General features: G+C 35.7%; 1 protein-coding gene across 4 annotated transcripts in view; it reads right to left on the bottom strand.

The window, feature by feature from the left end:
• Positions 1-935: 935 nt before the first annotated feature.
• SACS (sacsin molecular chaperone) overlaps positions 936-22,027 on the bottom strand; it is a 34,602-nt gene continuing 13,510 nt past the window's right edge. For 3 of the 4 annotated variants that reach the window (XM_026065909.1, XM_026065910.1, XM_026065911.1), the window contains 3 exons: positions 20,297-21,779; positions 18,333-18,424; positions 936-14,276 (listed from right to left, as the gene is read on the bottom strand). In XM_026065909.1, coding sequence (XP_025921694.1) covers positions 2,713-14,276; positions 18,333-18,424; positions 20,297-21,779 — 13,139 coding nt within the window. In that variant the 3' untranslated portion in view covers positions 936-2,712. Of the gene's footprint in view, positions 14,277-15,563; positions 15,580-18,332; positions 18,425-20,296; positions 21,780-22,027 lie in introns of those variants that run through there. The other variant, XM_026065912.1, reaches the window with a different exon arrangement.

The raw sequence follows: 22,027 nt of genomic DNA, 5'->3' as shown, positions 1-22,027 counted from the left end.
ACCTCTCACAGCTATAATCCTGGGAGACAGGACTGCTGAAGCTGCTTTTGAAGACACATGTTCCTGTTACAAGTGGAAGATAAGTAGGATGCACCCCTGGCTGAAAAGACCTTTTGGCCTACGTGAACTCGTGTAATGTGCAGAACTACTTGTCAGACAAACTTCTGTGGAAAACGCATGCTAACATTCACTTCTACAGACCCCTGGTAAAAATCATCACACACTGCTTTTCTGAGCTTCCAGGCAGAACTTATGAACAATTATGTCATTCTGTATTTTCCAATTTTTCCAGCTGAGCCAAAAGGAACAAATTAGGACAACATTTAAGACAAGTATTCAATTTATCATTCAATTTTTCTTGCTCACCTTGGCTCAATATTTAAACTTAATTCAGATTATTGGTTTCCTAAGGCCTGGGACCATTTTCTTTCTCACAGTGTCAGCATTTGACAATATATATATTATAATTAACAAAATAACTTAGTAGTTCTGTGCAGCCATTTTAATGGGTCATAATAATACTGGTAAGGCAACATAAGTTGCTTACAAGACACATAGTTACATATTTAAAGCTTTCCTCCCCCAAAATCTCACCTAAAAACTGAAAAATGTTCTCCTGTTGCTCTTCTGTTATTTGCTTTCACACTATCCTGCTACTTGATATTTTAGGCATTTAAACTAAAAAAAAAAAAAAATGCAGTCAGTGTTAACTGTTTCCCATTTTTAGTATTTAAAACTGTGCTATTTGCTTACTCAGAATACTGTTCATCTGACTCAGTCAATACACAAAAGTAGTATGAGCCACAAAGCAATCTGTTTTAAAAAATACAGGGAATAAACTGAACTAATTTATTTCATGGCATACCAAGATTTTTGTTTTACTAGCATGTTATTTACTGAAAAAAAGTCAGCAATATATATATATTTTTTTAAAAGAAAACTGCAAACATTTGTCATTACAGGAAAAACACATTCATATTTTTTCCTTTTTAATTTTCATATTTGTACAATTGTTTAGAATGAATTGAAAAGAGACTACATATTATCTAAAAGAAAGCTTGAAATAATAGGTAAATTCAGTCTAGTTTATAAAACCAAGACACATCAGACCAAAGTATATGTTTGCATTTTTCTTTATTAAAATTATGGCACTTAATATTTTATAGCAGAAGTAACCACACGGCTTCATAATCAGAAGCTGTACAGTTTTCCTAACAGCAAATTTCTTCCCATTGCCAATAATTACTCGCAAGTAAGATTTTTCTGATGAGAATAAGCCCTTTTTTAATTTGCACAAAGCAAAAGCCTTTGTCATGATTTTTTTCTTTTGGATTATAACACTCACAGCCATATCAACCCCAGGAGCTCAGTGTTGTTCATTTTCCTTTACATTCTGTAAGTTAAATTACAGTTTCACTGTGCTATCAAGTAAGCAATTATAACAGCAAGTCACCGGTAAATGTTTAACAGTTATGTAAAATGTGGCTGATTCAGCAAAGAAAAATCATTTAACAAGATCCCCCCCCCTTTTCTTTTCACAAATAGCTAATGTTGAATATTTCATGTGACATTATCAAAAGTATTACAAATTATAAAAGAAAGGGTGTGAAATAAAAATCAGACTTGTCTAGGGCTGTAGTGAACAACAAAATAAAAAGAGCATTACATTACATTGCAGCACCTTGTAACATGTAACAAAAAACAGTGCCCATTGTACACTGAATTGTACTATTACCAATGTTCGTTTGTGGAAAAAAACATATATATATATGTACACACACGAAGGCACACACAAAAAAAACACCCTCAAGCATTTAGACATTTGAAAACTGAGTTTTGATCTGTGGTTTTCAAAAAAAATGAGAAAACACTGTATAATAATGGTCACCAATTTTACATTATCCACATGCATTTTTTTCATTAAACAAAGATGACAGGCTCTAGAAAAAAAAAAGTAAATTAAATACCTAACTACTTTATAATAAAGTGAATGCACTCAAAGCACAACATGAAGCTGCATGTTAAATCAAGTATCATTATTTAAGATTAAAATACTGTACCAGTTCACAGGTACTGAATTATCCTTCACATGTTCACAATGTGATACTGCAGCAAATTCATAATCAGATCCAGCTGATAAGAGTATTTGTATGAGTGACATGAATGTCCACAGAACACAAAAGAATACAGAAATGCTTTGGAGCAATACCTTTCCAAAGTTGTTTCCATTTCCATCCGACCGCCTATTTCATAATACATCCAGTCTTAAGATTAGTACATTGAAAAATGACATGACCTTTCTGGAAACATAGTATTAAATGAAATAAAATCTAATATGGAGTTTTAATTACAGACTTCATCTAACAGAAAGCTAAGCTTTGGTTATATAAAGTGCAGTTCAATAATGTGCTAATTCATCACAATATTGTACATACAGCTGATTTTTGCAGCTCAGTTTCCTTGCAAATTTAAAAAAAAAAAAATCATGTTTTACAGTTTGCTTATACAGCAGGCTCAGTTTAAAAAAATCCTGTTTAAATTATCTTCAACTCTAAGTACTTCAGTACCATCCACATATGTGCACTGTATTTCTAAACTGCTTGGTAATGTGTAAATTCTTGTTCAGTAATCTGTACAATTACCTTTGTATCTCATCACATTAAATATCTAAGCTCTTGAGAATACAATAATTTTCTAACCTCTTCAAATCTCTTACACCTTCTGTTGTATAAAGTTTTCAAGTTTTATTATGATACAAGCAGTACATTCCATCACTCTCATAGCAACTTCTGAAGTAAACCTATCATTTGGAATCTGTGGAAAAGGGAGCAAGTCAGGATATCTAGTTTTTAAGCTATCTACTCCATAAGCTTCCAATGTCTGAACATCATTCATAAGTCCTTCAAGTTGTTGACTGTATTCCTCTATCTTTTGGGCAAGTGCTACTGGTTTTACATCTTTATCTGACTTACCCCTCACAGCATAGTCAGCTGCAACCAAGGCTAGTTTAGTAGAAAGGTAGCATTTAAAGCATACCCATTCATTGGCATTTTTATGAAGATCATTCCTTGCAGCTGAAAAGTTAGCTCGGGCCTGCCTAAGCCATCTACGTGCCTCTACAGGATTGCCAACAGACCTGAATGTGGGTGGGACAAAAAAACGTTGCGAGTAAGATGGCCCTGTGGAAGGTGGACACTTCTCTGTATACTGTTGCCTTTCAGATTTATGGCTTGTTGCTTCTTGATTCCACGAAGTATAAAATCTCTTAAATGAAAACTTATCTGACTGAAATCGAGAAGCAGAGGATGAAAATGTTCTTCTTGACGCTCTGTCCATATTTTGATCTATAAAGGCCTGTTTTTCTAGCCTGTTAATCTCATTCTGCAAATGTTTGAAAACTTCATTAGCTATCTCAAGGTTCTCTGCATTTTTATCTGGATGCCATTTAAGATACAGCCTTCTAATTATCTTTTTTCTTTCAGATTCTGGAAGCTTCCAAGCCTGTTCAATCACAGATGTCACTTCTCTTAATATTTCTGGCAAGGAGTTTGGCTTTATCTTTTTTGGAGAGTGATGCTTTGAAGACATTGTTTTGTGGCTCTCCTTACCAGTGAAGAGAGGTGGAATCGTCCTCGGTCCATGCACTGGAAATTCTGTAGGACTGGTTGGGGTAGAAGGCGTGCTGTCCCTACTCTGAGAACTTTCTTCAGGCCTTGAAAATTTGTACAAGTCAAGAGAGCTCACTATTTTATATTCACTATATCCAATATCAATCTGATAAATCTTGCCTAAAAAACTGGGACTTTCATCATCTTCTCTTTCTACTTCTTGTACAATGATTGCATATGTGTAAGTTGGTTGATATGATCCATATATATCACCACCTTCAGCATCAACAAGGTAACCAACATATTCACCAGGATAAAAAACATTCATTGGATCCATAAGAAGTGTATAGTGAATTTCAGCTGGTATAGGAGTGCCAGGTGTTGGTAGTTCAAGTTTTGATGGCTCTGAAGAGTCATACTTCACTCCTAAACTGTCAAGCTTCTCACTAATCCGGTAAATATCGTTACAACCCAGCATGGCAATTAAATATGAGGTATCAGAAATCAGATTGTCAGTTGCTGATTTTAAGGTCATTGCTAATGCTAACAAGAAATTTATGTCTTTGCTATCAGAGTGCTGTATATACAGCAGTATTACTGCATTTCCATATCTCTTTAGAAAAGCAAATGTTTCACTTTTACTGTGGGGAATAGGAGCAAAACCTTTAACTCTTAGTGTTGTTTGCAACTTCTCAAAACAGGAAACTTTCAAACCTTCTCGCAAAGCTTTGCAAAGTCTTATTGCTTTTTCTTCATTAGCTAAAAAAGCATTGTCGTTTTCATGCTTCATAATCCTAATAAGTCCTGTGATGAACTGTTCTGAAGATAACAGTAATTGTAATCTTCCCTGCAGAGAACATAATGCCCCAAACTGACAAATTTTGGGAGACTCTTCATCCAGCTGTTCTTCCAGAATACTGCTAAGTAAGCGAGGCCTCAGTTTCTGAGGAAATAACATTATCAGTTTAGTGTGAAAACCATGATCTTTGCCTAGGTAACACTGGCTAAGATCAACAAGCATTTGTACACCAATGTTACCCTGGATTCTACTTTTGTAGTGAGGTGCATCATCAAAAACTAAGATACTTGACTTTACCAACCTACCATCTTGACTGGGAAGGTAAAGGGCAAAATCTCTCATATTCTCAAGGTCATTTCTAACCTTGACAGAATCATTTTGAAGACTTTTGAACAGGCCAGAAACTACTCTTTTAACTGTGCGCATTTCATTAGGATCCAGCTGCTTCCCTTCTGAGTTCTTGAATATGCGACCTAGAACTTCAACATACTGCTTTGTTGAAATAATATCTTCAGTACCCAAATGTTTAAATAACTGATGGAAAGTGCCAAGCTCTAAAGGAAGTTTGTAAAGGTAAGGCTTAAAATCAGATTCATACTCAAGGTTTATTACCACCTCTTCAGGCTTCAGGAGCTTCCAACCTTCTTCCACCATTACAAAAGAAACTCCTCGAAGCTGAAAGCGAAATTCCCTTTTCTCTGTACTAAGAAACTCATAAATGCTTCTTAGGACCTTGGCCCTAGTTTTCACCATGTCCTCGTCCAAAGTTGTTATATTGCATACGTTCCTGCAGTTATTGATAACTTTGTCCAAGGGAGGATCCAAATTAACATTCAGCATAGTTAAAACTTGCTCAAGCTGTTCTTGTGAACCAAGACTACTTCCTTCTTGTTCTTTGATGCTTAAGGGTGTTGCTTTCTCAGGAAGAATGGGACATGAAGTCCACAGTAACTGTAACACATCAGCCTGTTTGAATTTAGGATTTACCTGTGCCCCATTGAATCGTATAAGAGGAAGTGTTCCATTAACTTCTTGATACTGAGGATGAAATCTAACAAATTCTGCAGGAGCTCGTTCAGGGCACAGAAAAGGAATTAGTGACAATTCTTTCAGAAAGTTTCCTGACAAGAGATCAGTTCTTTCTTGAAATATGTGATGGAGGAGGACATCAACAGTATTCTGTAGAGTTTCTTTAGACCAGTTTTCTGTATTAGCTCGCATGCTGATCTCCTTAGCAAACTGTAATAACTGTTGCTGTGAAATAATGAATTTTAGTCCGATATGCCGTAGGAAAGTTACCCATGATGTAAGGAATGCAGCTTGATTCTTCGGTTTTGTAAGTTGTTCCAGTTTCTTAAAAAAATCTTGAGGTATGAAGAATTTTTCAGGAAGCATAACTTCAAAGACTCTTACAGTTCTGTCATAAAAATATTTTGCAGGTTTTAATCTATTGCTTGTATCATGAATGATCAAAATGCTTTCCAGCTTTTCAAACAGCTGTTCTTTCACTTCTGAAGTTTCCTCAATGCTAGTTAGTCTATTCTTTAAGTAGATCAAGTGTTCTAATTTTGCATCATAAGACAGACATTCAATTTTTGGCAAAAGATGTTTCAAGTACACTTCAAGATCATCCACAGAGACACAGCCAAGCACAGTGTACAAGTCTTTCAGGTGAATTTTTTCTTCAAGAAAAGCTGATGAAGTAGTCTGTGTCCATCTATCTACTTCTATCGATGGGATGCTTTTTGTGAGAACATAACATGTCCCATATTTTGAAATGCTGATGTATCGGCCACTAATGGATTTATAGCATGGAAGAGACTTTAAAATTTTAATGTCATCCTGAGATGTCAAATGACTTAAATTGCAATTGAAGTACATTAAAAGAGCCTCAAAGTCACCTTCTGCTAATTTTTCAGTCTTAAAAGTTGACGTCTGTACCATATATTGTATGGCTTTCAGAATGCTTGAAGGATTGTCTATATTTGCTGTATGTCCTGACAACAAAGGCACTAAAGCACCGTCTTTGGAGCAAATTTTGTTCAATGCCAGCTGAATACAACCTGTTTTCATTAAAGCATGAAAAACTTTATCGCTCTGAGCATTCGGAAAAACAGCTATATGCATAATGCTGAGGGGCAGCAAAACATCACACTCTGGCACAACAAGGTGATTAGCAGAGACAGTAAACTTTACACCTGGGAGCAAAGTCCAGTCCTTCAAAGTTTCAACAATATCATCAAATTTTGCTTGCATATCTTCTTGGTCTTCCTTAACATTTATAGACTCACTAATAAAATGCCAGGCATTCTTAAGCCAAGATTCACTTGCAAAGTTTTCTTTCCATTTCATACAGTTTCTAGTTTTATACTCTCTAGGCAACACAGACGATAACAAATCAGCAAAACTTGTGATATCAAAGACTTTTGCCACATCACTGCTAAGTAAAATACTGCTGTATCTCAAATACAGTGTGTTCATGAAGAGATCCTTGCGAGATGGAATCAGTTCGTGGTATGTTGTTAAGAACTTTGGTCGCTTTGAATCAAAAATTTGCAAAACGTTGTCAAGGGTAATAAGGAGTGGCAAGCCCTCAACTTGGATTTCATTTTCTTCTGCATCCTTAAAACAATAGTCAACCAGAAGTTTGAGACTATGGAAGAGCTTCAGATTTGTCTGCTGAAGACGACAAGGTAGCTTTCCAATGTGGCAATTAGAGTCTGGAAAAGAAAATGTCATCAAAAATAATCGGACATCAGCAGGCGTCACATAGCTAACAGGAATATCTGCATCTATTAGACAGTGGTAAAGATTTGCAGTTTCATCGCAGTTATATACCAAATTAAATCCAATTTCTAAAAGTAAATGCTTGAGCCTGTAAACATTTTCGGCCACTGTCTTGCGCGTTGTGATGTTGTACTCCGTGTTCTTGAGGTGTTGCAATTCATCTTGTAGTAAATTGTCAAAAAACGGCCTACCTTTGTTCACAGTAGACATGTTAACCCAGGTGATGATTACAGCAGAATGCAAATCAGAACCATCAATATTTGGAGCTCGCATAACAGGTAAAAGACGCTTCAAATCTTCATAAATGCAACTGTAAACTGCTTTCACTAAACAATACCAATCTGGCTGAATATCAAGTCTGTTAACTGGAAAAAAGGACAAAAATTTTTTTAAAGTGTCTTTCACAACATGAATAGGTGTGTTTTGCAATACTGATACTGAAGGATCAGTGCCTGGAAAATACCGTTTTTTCAGCTGAATCAGCAGTTCAACATAGGCTGGTGCTATCAATGCTGTCATTAGGCTATTATTCCAGTCACTTCTTACTCCAACTCCATTATCATCACGCCATAGATTTCTTCTTGCAGAATCCAGAGCAAAGTGACCATTCACATGAAAAGGTAACCCAGTTTCTAACGATAAAGGTAAGAAACAGAATGCTCTATGGGGTTTTTTGTAATTATGAGTAATGCAAGCTGCTACTCCACCACGTGGGAAAAGAGTAATGTCCTCATTCTTGTGGGCTGATACAACACTTTTGGATACCTTCTCCATGGCAGAAAAGCCTGACCTGTTACAAATTAACCAAGTTGTAAGGTTCCCTTCAGAGTCTTCAGTATCCATTGTGTAAGTTATCTGTTGCACAGGTATTTCACTTAGCTGCTTTTTTTTAGTAACACTATCAATTACAGATGCATGGAATTGTTTTCTTTTCAGTCTGTCTCCATCCGTGATTTTGCCTTGTACAGAATATAACACGTTCAGTACTCCTGTTGTTTTTTCTATCTCACAAATAGAAATTTTTTCCATATGGTTCAAAAACATTAAAAGTTCTGCTCCATCTGTACGCAGCTTATCTAAAAGATTTTGAACCATTCTRTCTGAACACGGAACTGAGGAAATTTCTGATACTTTTGCCATTTCTGCATTTCGAAGAGGAAACCTAAACATTGTACAGTTATCCAGTTTAAAGTGATTTCCTAAATAGAGGTCCAGTACATCTGAGAACTGCGTTCTAAAATCTGCATCCAAATCTCTAAACATGCGCCCAGGACTTGTTGATGTTGAACCTGGTGCATATCTAGCATGAGGATCAAAAATACAAAGTATATCATTGCCAGATATGAAAGAAGGGCAATCAGTAATATGATAAACAGAATTGAAACCTATACCATATTGTCCAGTTTTGCAGGGATTTCCTACTTTTGTACCTTTTCCAAGGTTCTGAATTCCTCTAATATCATCTTCTGTAAAAGGCTGATTGTTGTAAACACACAGTGCTGGTCCTTGAAGTGGCGCCCATTTCTCATCAAATATTCTATCAGCTGGATGCTGTCTAGGATCAAACACAAAACAGATTTCTGTAGCTTTTGCATCATCTGCATTCTGAAGGAGCTCTTTCAGCATTTCCTTTTCTGAAGGGTAGGCATTAAGGATGCTTTTAATTCTACCTGTCAGTTTTTCTTTCTGGCCGAATTCTGTTCCAAGGGTAGTAAAACAGATATTAGATGCATACCTTTCTAAAGCTTTATGTCGTTTTGGTATTGCTCCAAGCTTTACTGCAACTTCCCTTGGAATATCAGCATGGCAATATTTAACAGTTGTGTCTTTAACTTTAATCCATGGACAGTCATTGTAACACAAAGATTTTGCAGGTAGAAGTGCAAGATGAGTATCAGGTAACAAAATCTCACCGTACTTTTTCTCACAAAATTCCTGCTTCTTCTCTCTAATGAGGCTCCATATTCCTTCACTAATTATTCGCCTGCAAAGCTGAAAATTGTCTTCTGTCAGTTGCTTGGTTCCTCTTTCCTGATTTACTAATTCTAGGACTAGGGCAAAATCTTCAACTGTAAAGGCCTGTCTCACACCCACACTTTCAAATAGTTCACGGAAACTATTTTTATATTTATTAGGCAACTGATAGAGATAAGGTGCTGCTTCAAAATTCAAATGGAAAGACACTTTTGTTGGATCAACATACACATTCTCAACAAGAATAAAACTACAGTTTTTCAGTTGTTCAATTATCATAGCTTTTGTTGATTCATTTTCTAACATTGCTTCATGCAGATTTTTGTAACATGCATTAGTGATATTTTCCTGATATAATGTAATTCCATCAAATGACTTAGCAACTTCTTCCAACTGATTTATGACCAAATTAACAGCTGGTTTCTTAAGTAAACCCAAAAACTCTTTGACAGCTAATGACAAAGCACCACAACCTTTAAAGGAATGGGAGTTTTCATTAAGAATTGGTTCTATTAGGCAAACTGTATCTTGATGATCAGCAGTGAAAAGATTGGTTGCTGAAAACATTGTTTCAGGCTGAAAATCACTGCCTTTCCAGTGCAATGAGAAGCCTGCTGGTTTGGTAAGGAAAGGAAGGAAAGGGATGGTCTGACATTTTTCAGCAAATTCTTTAGCTCTAGGGTCCCTACACTTTAGTTTTTCATCAATAAGACTCAGTATAATGCTGCTTCTGAGACAAGCTGCAACATGATCGATCTTATTAATTTCTGCTACTGACTCTGCACGTTCTATCAGATCTTCCCACAAAATATCATCTTTAGCCATGCCTAACTGAACAAGTTTAACCAAAATAACTGGATTAAGATAGTCCTGAGTAGTGCCATAAGGAAATCTTCCATCTTCAGCATCATATAACTTCGCAACTCTTCCTTCAGGATGGATCAATCTTGATGGTGTAACCAATGGATGTCCATCCAAAGAACAAGGAATACAAGGAGTAACACGAAGAATTCCTGAAAACTCCTCAACTTTTTCATTGAGAACATAGCGCATCAAAGGATCACGCAGCTCTGCATCAATCTCCTGAACATTAGGGAAAAATACCTCAGAAAAGAACTGTTTCTCAGAGAAGGTGTTCTCCAATAATATATATTTGCATCCTGCTTCTTCAAATCCTGTCTTTACCCAGGAAGGGAGATCTACAGCACACAGGTTTTTGGAACCAGTTTTTTTAAGGTACTTCAGAAAGATCTTAAAGGCTGACGGTCCAATGTCTGGTCGTTTCAGTATTGAGTCATCTAAAAACCTTACATTCTTCATGGAAACCCAAGAGAAACCATCAGAAAATACTTTGATACCTTCTTTGCTTTTCATGTGAGCTATATCTTCATAAAACCCTTGACAAATAATAGAAAAATCATCATGAACTGAATCAGGATCTGGCCACACTGCAAAGTAACTGTAGTCAACTAGCTCGCCACTGATTGTCATGTCACGTAAAACACAAAGTGCTTCCAAATAGGCTTTTACAATAACATGCCTCATGAATACTGTGTTCCATCTTCCTTTTGTGTCCGTTTTCCATATCTCTTTCCGATTTGAAGTAACTGCAAAGCAGCCATTTATATGAAGAGGTAAGCCTGTTTTTATTCGTAGAGGTAAATAGCAAAATACTTCCCCTATGTTGTTGCAATTAGGTTTCACAATCCACTTTTGATCCTGAGTTTCAGACAGCAACACTCCAACTCCACCACAGGGAACAAGACCTAGTCTTCGTCCACTTTCATGTAAGGAAAACTTTAAAGCCTCTCCAGTGTCCATGCAAGAACATATAAGCCATGTTGTCGAATCTACTGATTTTTGTGGCAGCTCATCAGCTGACCTTTTTATCTGTCCAGATTTAGCCATTTCAAAGAAAGAAGCTGGATCATCTTCTGGACCTCTGAAAAGTGGAGACTGTAAATCAGCAATCCGTCTGAATATGTGATGAAATTCTTCTACTACTATCTGTAAGATACACGAGGACTTTGGTGTTTCACTGGGAAGCTTTTTATTACTGCTGCTGCAGACCTTCATTAGTTTAGCTGCTTCCTTTAAAACACTTACATTAGGTGCAGTCAAGGCTTTGGGAGAACACTGATTTTTTTTAATAGTGACAATATCTTGTGCCATCCCAGGATCATCTTCCTCAATTTTCAAATATTTCAAAACCATTGAATTTACACTCTGAGCAAATATTATCAGCCTATGACCACAAATGCTAAATTCATCCACAAGAGAGTAAATGTCTGCTGTATTGTAGCTTGTACTGCTGACTTCACTCACTTTAGCTTCCTGCTGAGTTCTAAAGGAGAGCCTGAAAAGTGTTCCTTTGTAGCTGTAAGGAGATTCTACAGTCAGTGGTAACTGGCAATCAAACACTCCTATAAATGGCTTAAATTGATTAGGAAATTTTCGCAGTCTCTTCTGTTGTTTACTCCAGTTAATTTTGATCCCTGGGTTAGATTTATCTCTAATATGCTTGCTGATATGGTTAACATTTGGATCAAACATAATCATGAACTCACGACTCAAAATAATGGGAATATCAGTGATATGATAAACAGAATTAAATCCCAGTCCAAATTTCCCTACTTTGTCAACTTCACTCCTTTTTAAAGACTCTCCTAAGCGAGTTATATTTAGAAAATCAGAGTCAGAAAATTCAGAATTATTGAATGACCACAAAGCTGGACCATGACATGCTGCCATTCCTGGATCCAAAAGATTCTCTCTTATGTCCATATTTCGTCTCATGTCAATCATAAAATTACATTCTGTTGCGTTGGCATCATCAGCATTTTGAAGAAGCTCTTTAAAGATATCTGAAATGGAAGGATATTCTTCCAAAATATTTTTAATTCTCACAGTGAGAGGCTCTCTTTGTCCAGACTGCTCAAATCCCATATTTTCTGGATTAATCAATCTTGTACTAAGGCATGGGACATTTAACCACTCTGCAGTTTTCATTGGTATGTCTTCATGCACCAAAATTATTGGCTCAACAGAATCTTCAAGCAAATCATTTAAATCATCAACTTTGATATCGCAGTAACAGCACTCATGAATTGGCCTCATTGCAAGTTTATAAGGAAGTTTGCCACTGTATAGTGGCATAGGTGTATGCAAACTTGCAGGAATCTGATTGCTGTAGAGCCACCTTATAATACTCAACATGATGTGAAGATTTTGTTTACTCTCTTCTTCTGAGAGAGACTGTTCACTTTTTAGATATATCTTCTGAATGACCATAGAAACATGGTCTGGTGTTAACTGCTCAATTGAACCACAACTTTTAAACAACTGGTGAAATTTAGCCATAGTTTTTGGCACATTATGTAGATAAGGCTGAAGGTCAAGATCAGGTACCGATTTTATAACTGCTTGTGTGAGGGAACAAAATGTTTTACCAGTCCAAACCCAAGGAAATATCAAGGCTTTGAAAGCTTCTTTACCTTCTTCTAAATGATCATGCATAAATCCATAAATTTCAAGCAAGATATGTTGAAACTGATAATAGTCCTCATCACTGAAGGTTTTAGAACTGTGCCAGTCAACCACCACCTTGAAGTGTTTTAAGACTGCTTTTATACTAGGTTTGGAGGGGATGCCAAGTGCTTTTTCTATATTCAGATGCACATTTTCCACAAGGGGAACGGAGGAACCAACTAAAATTGCATGAGATACATGACACATTTCTGGCGGGGAACACAGATTACAATGATCTCCTTTCCAGACTAAGGATCCTGGATAATTTGGAGGTCTTTCCTTACATGCAGGAATCCATTTTATTTTTTTCAGAGCAGTTTTTGTTTCCGATGAGTGAAGCAGTGTATGGTTTTTGTTCAAAATCATCAAGAGAGTTCTAGCTTTTCTTAATAATAAATCATGATTGGTGTTAGAATCAGCATGCAAACTTTCAATTTTATTTGCCACTCTCAAAATATCATTTTCATCAAGATTGGCTTCACTTTTTAAGCCTATTTGTCTTAGAGAATGAAGAATATCTGATGAAGCTGTAAAAATCATAGGTGGGAAGCAAATTTCTTCCTCAGCATAAAACAAGTTTTGCAGTAGTTCTACCTCAGGATCAAAGAGTTCATTTGCTGACATTATCTTCTCCTGTGAAATCTTAATAAACTTCAGGGATGTCAGCCAGTCTATCACATCTATATTTTCATTTTTCAGAAAAGTCAGATTTTCAAGAACCCATTGCATTATCTGTGCTGTTTCATCATATGAATAAAAATCACTTCTAACATCTTGTATAATAAACTTTAAGCAATCTGTGCTTTTCAGCTGTTCTATTTTTAGCAAGTTAGCTAAGCGAATCGTAGCTTCATCACTGCTGTCAATTATTGGAACAGAAAATCTTAGACCAGGAGGAATTTTGGCAGTGTGATGTAACACCTTACAACCTTTTAGCCCAGTAAAAACAGGGACACATTCATCACATGATTTTTCAATTTTTTTAAATACCTGCAATTCCTGAATAATTCTTCTCTCTTTTTCACTTGCATCAGTTAAACTAGCTAAGAATCCCCTAAGAGCATCTTTATGTGTTGATGGGAACGATGAAACCTGACTGCATAGCTTCTGTAAGGACATTTTTTCCATTATTTGTAAAACAGCACTTGGTAATGGTGGATGTACATATTTTTTTATAAGTGGATGTTGTATAGAAATATCTAGCTTCTTAATTATAACTCCACCAACTTTCTGAATAATATCAGCTAAATATTCTGGGAGCTGAGTCTCAGATTCATCGTCCAGAATGATAGGTGATGGATTCCTAAGTCTAACCAGTTCCACTGATGTCTGGTTTTCTTCCAGCAGTGTCTTGGGAATAAGTGGCATGTCATCAAACAGACTTAAGTCATCAGAAAAATGTATATATAAGTTCTTCCAGACCATCTTAAGCCAGGAAACTGATGGGTGATTTTTGTCTTCCAAACCTGGATACCACTGCACCACCATGTCTCTGCCAGGCCACACACTATTCATAACTTCTTTAATTAGCCGGGCAAATCTTTCTGGGTTCAGAAGCTGCAGCTGAGTACACGGCCTTCCTGAAATTACAGCAAAAGGGCAAAGCCATAAAAAAATCAGAGCTGCACAATAAAATGGTTTCTGCTGTTAGAAAAAAATTCTAACTTCTGTGCCCTGTCTTTTCTTTTTGTGGAAAAATTGTTAAATAGAACTTTAGATAACAGTTCAAACATCTCCCCTTGTTTTTAGGAGTTAATTAAAATCAACTACATTCCATATTAGTACAAAAAACAAATTGAAAATGATTAATACATTATTGCATTTGTTAATTTGATAGACAGGTTTTCAGGCATACAAAGCAACTAAGGAGTTAAAAATCAAACTAGAAACTTCAAATATATTTTTCTAGTTGATTCTTTGCACTACTTATTTACATAGTAGCTTACTTGCTTGTTCATAATTGGAAACATTATTTATTAGATACAGCAAAGAGCAGCCCAACGAAACTCAGTTGTTCAATGAACGCTGAACCTAAGTTTAAACGTATGTTCTTTTATTCTTACTGTCAAAGCCCTCATTAAAAGGGATATGTTAACCCTCATATCTCAGTTATCATTAAGACAGTTCATAATTAAAAACTACAGAATGTCTGTGGGGTAGAAAACAGTGCACAGAACAAAAATACCACTTCCTCCTGATGACACTGAAGACAATGACAGAAATAGAAGAAAGACATATTTATTTGAATTCCAGTCCTTTCTTTCATCTAAATAGTACTGCTGTTTCATCAAAAGCAACTAACCAACTAACAGTATTATCTACTATCCCTGTTCTGCTGAAGACAGGCAGTAAGACATCCTTCAGAAACAAGTTTTCTTTCACTTCATGCTCACAGAGCTACGCATTATGTTAGTTATGTTGTCAGGAAATGACAGCAGCCTTATGAAAAGAAAGAGAAATACTGGGAGCAGTGGGTCAGCAAGATAAGAATATACCTACAACTAAGCTAATTATTATTATGCCCACTATTTAAGCAAGGAACTTTAAAAATACTGTTCTAAAACCTATGCAGGTGACCCTAAAACCCTGGAAATTATCTACAGCATGGATTAAAAATATATATATAAATAAACTAATGAAAATGTTTATCATTTTCCCTGTGAGTGTTAACTGCAATTTTTTTTTCATTGATAAGCACTTTTCCCCCTTAACTGTATTTAGAACTCTTTTCATAATTATCTTTGGTAGCTATCTTTTGGCAAGTTTTGTTTCCAAGAAAGCTGAGGTAATGATAATAGCAAATCACCCAATTCACACAAATACCAAGCTCCAATCCAAACCAGTACATCTTCAGTTGATAACCATACCTGAAAATCCCCAGAGAAGCTGTTGGGCTAGAACATAATCAAATCCATTTTCAGAAAACTTTTAACATCTAGCAAGTTACACATTAACACAGTATAAACAGAAAGAATTATTAACATTTCCTTTTGCAATAAAAATGCAGTACACATTTTATGAGAGAAAAATGATTTGGTTCTTTTTGTACAACACAAAAAAAAATTCCATCCCATCTTCTGAAAGAAAACATAAAAGAAAGGTTTTTTTCCTATCTCTGCAACTGTATCAGAAATATAACTGAAATAATTTCTGGAATTATATAAGTAAAGTTCTTGACAGATGAGATTTCAAAACCTCCTCCAAAATAACACTAATATTCAATACTTATAGTAACGTACTGCAGCTATACTTTACAACCAAGCAAAATCTTAGAATAATTTAGAAGGAGGCAGAATGAGTAAAGTAGGCCACTACAAAGTTATCAAAAATTATCTAAAAGTCCTCAGGCATTTTTAGAAGAATTATACTTGTCATATTCATGTACAAACATGTATGTTCTTCTAATCAATGAGACATACCGCTAACCAAGAACAAGTCTCTGGAAGAACGCAGTTCAAAGAAACTGTCAGAGGAAAGAGAACAGAAAAACAGACCTCAAATGGAACCAAAAAACCTTCCTAGGAACTAGTGAGACTGCACAATCTGCTGCAATTTGGAGACAAAGACTGGAAGTAAAGGTGTGTACTAAAAGAACTCAGCAGAGACTAGTTAATGAATATATAATTTTTACTTTGTCTTAGTCACCTGTGTTTTTTCTCTGTTTAAGATATATTCTTATATTCTGTCTTATAACCTGTTAAACCTCACTTTTCCTTTTTCCTTTTTTTTTTTTTTTTTTTTTAAAGCATGGTTTTGGACTTTGTCAAGTTCTCTTGCAGAAAACTGTCTAGGACAATCCACCTCAAAAGTCAGTTTAGGGTTCCATCACAAGGAACTGGTGTTCCTTGCTACAAACAGGCACAAGGAACTGGTATTCCTTCCAAGCTAAAATCCCTGTTTGCCACACAAATTTTTACCCATCTAATCTCACTGGGGATGTCCTGATCTCTTTCTTTTAAAGTCTCAGTAATTATTACTTGCATAGTAATAATAGTAGCTCTCTATGGTTCTATCACAGATAAAGAATATTCACTGTCAGGATACATGATTTAAAGTAGTTCCTCCACCCAACAGTTTATACCCTGTACTATAACAAAACAAAATAAATGAAAAACAGTATTGGGGGAAAGTTAGACAATGAGGAAAATTAAAACAAGCATATTCTGCTACAGCTAGGAATAGCCAGAGCACCCTACCTCCCATAATACGGTAATAAGGCTTTGGCAATTCTGTTTTTAGAAGAAAATTTTTCTTTATAACAATTTCAAATTTGCTGGTCTTCCTATTCAATGAAAGTCCCAGCACTGATTTTGTATCTTCTATATTATTTATTTTAAATATTTGCACAGTTTGCTCTGCAAAACACATTATTCCAATTCTTTCAATCTTTTTACAGATTTTTGCCATGGTTTTAACATTTATGTTATTTGCCTTAGAATTATCTTATTTTTATATTATTTTTGATAATCAAGCAACAATTGAACCATGGAGCATGGAGTATGTGTCCAGCTCAAGGGGAAGAATAATAAAGAAACAGAAGATATGAAGGATTGGAAGGAAAAAAAAAAGTGAGAACAGGCTGAAGAAAGAGACTGTCACTGAAAAGATGAAGTTTATCAAGAAAAGCAAATCAAGTCAATGATGCCCAGTATTCTACGTCTGGTTCTAAAATCTTCAGTCTAAAAAAGAAATCTCATAAACTGGACAATTTAAGAAGGGAAACAAGAATGTTTCCACTGAAAAACATATTTTCTAGACATTGAAGAGCAAAACAGCTCACCATACACTCACACTATTAAAAAAATAAGTTGAGGTGTGACTTGTTTGCAAGTTTTCTTTATTCAGGTGAAAAGACTTCTGAGACAGAGACTTCAAATTTACCAATCAAATGCATAATAAAATGCAAGGACTGAAAGTTAGATATAGACAAATTCTCACTAGAAAAGAGGCAGAAAATCTTAACTCTGAAGTAAGCTAAATGTAGAGGCATCTTATCTACAGACGCAGTAAATTTGTTTTCACCAAGTTTTTTAATCAATACCGGAGGTCTTTCAGTAGATCTACTTTGACTCAACCATAAGCTATGAATTAAGACTCAGGACATACTTCGTGAAAGTGTATGGTCTATGGTATGCTCAAGCCAGATGATTTAAACGGTCTCATTTGATTAAAAAAAAAAAAAAAAAAAAAGCATTGATGTGATTACTTCCAATCATGAGATATGGGGTAATCCACACTAACAAAAAACATGACATATAATTTTTGCATATGCATAAATTATATATACAAAATAGAATTAAGCAGACTGTCTTCAGAGGAGGAATACCATTTGCACAAAATTACTGAACCTTGAAGATATGCCTTACTAAGTGGGCATCTATTCCTTTATTGTAGATCTATAGCCTTCATCTCTTCCCTTTGCCTTTTTGTTCGTTTACCATTTTTAATTCATCATTCCAGTTCAAATTGTGAAACAATATAGATTCTCATATCTTAATGTTTTTGAGATGACCAACCTACTTATGTGAATACAATTTCAAATAAGATATCGCTTTAAAACTTGGATTTAAAATTAGTCTGTCCAATCACTAACCATTTGTTTCACTATAAATAAAAGAATACAAAAGACTTATTACCTCGGCTTTTGGCAGCCTCTTTCAAGGCAGCTAGAACCTCAGGCTTCAGGTCATCAGAAAGTAACCTTCCCTCAAGGCCAGGAAAGAGTGATCTAATGTGCCATTAAAGAAAAAAAGGACAAAACACACAAAAAGAAAGGATTTTAGCAAAGCAGCCAGTTCATTTATGTTACTACACAGAAATTACTGGCATGGTAAAGCAATCCATGCAAAGTAGCTGCTTATATATGAGGAATGGGGCTTTCAGAGGATGTTTTCTTATATATAAGAAAATGATGCATTTAGAAACACACAGCAGTAAGAAACAAAATTTTCCAACTACTCTTCTTTTTGAAGCAAGTTTAAGCAAGTTTTCTCTTCATAGAAATACTGGGATTAGAAAATTATTCTCATTTATTTATATTCTAGAAAAAATAACTGTAAAATAGCAACCAGAGTTCTGYGTCTCTTAAAGACTCTACTTGAAAGCATAAAGACATGGAATATGTGATTTCAGGACTTCAGACAGATCCCTGGGTTCCAGAAGTCAGACAGTGATTAAGACTACCGCAACTAAGAGTCAGATTCATCCTGCCCTTCCTTCCCCTTTTCTTTACCTTAGTACTCAAAAAAACCCTTTTTTATGGTTCTGGTCTTCCAGAAGGAAATCCACCAGTAACTATCCAGTTAAATTTTGACAGCAGGCATGTCATTTATACATAGGCCAAAACAGAATCTTACTTGTTCTTTCACAGGTATGTAGTAACAGAAAGAAAGAAAAAAAAAAAAAGAAAAAGAAAAGAAAAACCACCACAAGTGCTTATTTTAGTCTTTTAAGCAAGCTACAAATTTGAATATGCAAACAGAAAAACTCTTCAGTCACAAGTGTCCTTAAAATATACAGCAATATAAGTAATTTATCAGATTTATAACATTAGAATTAAAAATATTTCTTGTAGGCAAGAAGTAAAGCAAAGCATTACTATTTCAAATTTCTGTATTACCATAACAGAGGTTAGCAAATAGATTTATGCTTGGTATAACACACTTCCGTATCAGTTTTACAAGACTAACCAAACTAAGTCCATTAACAATAGAACATGAACAGAATGAGATATAGTGGTATCATAAATTACCAAAAAATTATCTTGTGATTGCTTTGAAGCAGGCCTGTGACAATGAAAAGTTGCTACTCTCATCATGGGAATATTTTTTGTATTAGTATATTGACCTGTAAGAGATTACTTGGAGAAGGGTCCAGATTTTAGAAGTGTTTTAAACAATCATAAGACAGTACAGACATGCTTTCCCCTAGTCCATGGTCACTTACTCCTGCTATTCTTCTCTTTCCTATCCTCTCCCCCATGTCAACACAAGTTTTTTTGCAGCTGAAACGTGAACCAAATTGGAACACTCATGCAGCTGGAAAATATGCAAGGGAAAAAAAAATTAATTGCAGGGGGACAGGAAAGACCAAAGGGGGAGTAGAAGTAGAAAGAAGACAGGCCTGCTTCTTTCCATGGTAGTGCCAGTATAAAGTACTTACTGAAACTAAAGAAGTGTTTAGTTCTACAGTATTTACTGCAACTAAAAGTATTGTTAAAGCCTAAAGTYATCTCAAGCTCTAAGTTTAATAAAACTTTGTATCATAACATACTTCCTAGTATGCATGATTTTAACCTCCTCTTATTTATAAGGCTTGGATGAAAGCTGACCTGAAATATAACCTGAGGTATGCCTTTGAAGTCAAATGATTCTTTATATTGGTAAGTAGCTGTCAAACTTTTCAAATGCATTGAGACATACACACACAAATACATACATATATACAGAAAACTGAGTTATATCTATGCATTATTCCATTATACTATAGGTTGCTGCATGTCATCTTGTTTGGCCAATTGGCAAATGACAGTTTAAAGCTCTTTAACAATACTTAAACTGGAAAAAAAAAAAACCCACAATACTTAATATTTTAAATTTACCTTGGATAATCTTCTGAGGTTATGTAAACTACATCCTGTTCTGACACAGATGAGGAAAATGGAATAAAATTTCCATTCTGTAATGGCAACAGCTCCAATCCAATCAGCTCACTGTAGACTCCATCAGAAAGCACAAACTCTAAGAGATGAAGCTTTTCTTCAGCAGGTCCGCTGTGTCCAGATTTCCTTAGTACTTGCCGTACAACAGCAGGAGTCACTTTTTTCGCAGTTTTAACACTAGAAACAGTAAGATGTAATGCACTAGCAATATTTGTTGGTACCTTGGCAATTTGCTTCCCTGAATTCTGGAGGTAGTTGAGAACAGACTGTGTGTACTCCAAGTTCTCATTCATTTCAGAAAAGTGCACCTGTTCCACCTTTATCCACTGATTACTCACTGAGTAAATAACTGCATTCTGGAGCAACTCTTTAAAGAGAGGTACTACAACTGGTTTCCAGGGTACCCTGGTTTTGTTCTCATCAGGCCACAAATTGTAAATTCTTTCAGCTGACAAGGGAAAATCTGAATTCTTCTCAGTCTCCATTCGTTTGATAGCTTCCAAAATAAGAGTGGTATATGCCTTTGGCACTATATTCACCACAAGAAGATCATTCCACAAAGCTGCTGGATCTCTCCATTGATCCAGCTCTCGCCATTTGATACTCCTTCTATTGTCAGTGAGACCAAAGAAACCACTAACATGAACTGGGAGACCAGTTTTGCTTTCTTCACCTGGAGGCAAAGGAAGAAAACAAAATGCTCTTCCTGAAAAGTCTGCTACAGCTCCTTTTTCCTCCCCATTCGTTGACAAGGACATGGCTATTCCAATAGTAGGAACAAATTTCAAGTCATCAGCCAAACAATCCAGTTCAGTACACATTCCTCGACCGCCTACGCAATTACATACTAACCAAGATGTTTTCTGTGCATCCTTAACACTCTCATCTTCTAGAATTATATTTACATGGTATGTCACACATGTTATGCTGTTGCTTGGAACACCCTTACAATACTGATTTATTGCAGTTCCTAAGATTTTGATAGAATTGGGTCTTTCATGTTTCAAGGCCTTGTTCTCACTAGCAGTTACTCTAAAAATCAGTCTCTCAGTTCCATCAGCCTCCCTAACATGCAACGAAACATCCTGAACACTCTTCAAGAAGAGCAACACTGTGTCTGCATCTGCTCTGAAGGATTCAAAGAGCTCCAAAACCTTCTGTTTGTCATAAACATTGCTGCTCAGTTGGGAAGGCTGCAGACGAAGTGGGAAACGAAAAAAAGTACCAGGAAAGTTTCCATTTTTAAAGGTTTCCTTAGTGCTGCCAAATACACCAATGAATGGTGCAAACTGGTCTGTAAGTTCAGTGATTTCCTTGCTATCTTCTTTCAGATTCCAACACTGGCCTGATTCRTGAGGTCCAAAAAGGGTCTGATGGGGATCCAACATTCCAATTTGGTCACCACTGAAAATACTAGGGACATCTGTATAAATCAAACCCAACAAACGTTAATAACCCAAAAATAACATATTTTTCAAATACAGTCTTATAAAATGAATTTAATAAGGTCAAGGAAAAAAAAAGTGTTATAAAACTGCAATGAATCTGCATAATTCTGACAACGTATATCTGAATGGTAAGGAGGGCTTTAAACTAGGAAAGATGGGGGAAGGGGAGAGTTATAGTGACAGGGTAGTTGGCAAAAGACTGCTCAAGTTGGGATGCCTCCAG

Source organism: Apteryx rowi, unplaced genomic scaffold (assembly GCF_003343035.1).
Source record: "Apteryx rowi isolate R43461 unplaced genomic scaffold, aptRow1 scaffold_233, whole genome shotgun sequence".
NCBI lineage: Eukaryota > Metazoa > Chordata > Aves > Apterygiformes > Apterygidae > Apteryx > Apteryx rowi.
Note: the sequence above shows the minus strand (reverse complement) of the source record. Positions and strands in the feature narration are given on the sequence as shown.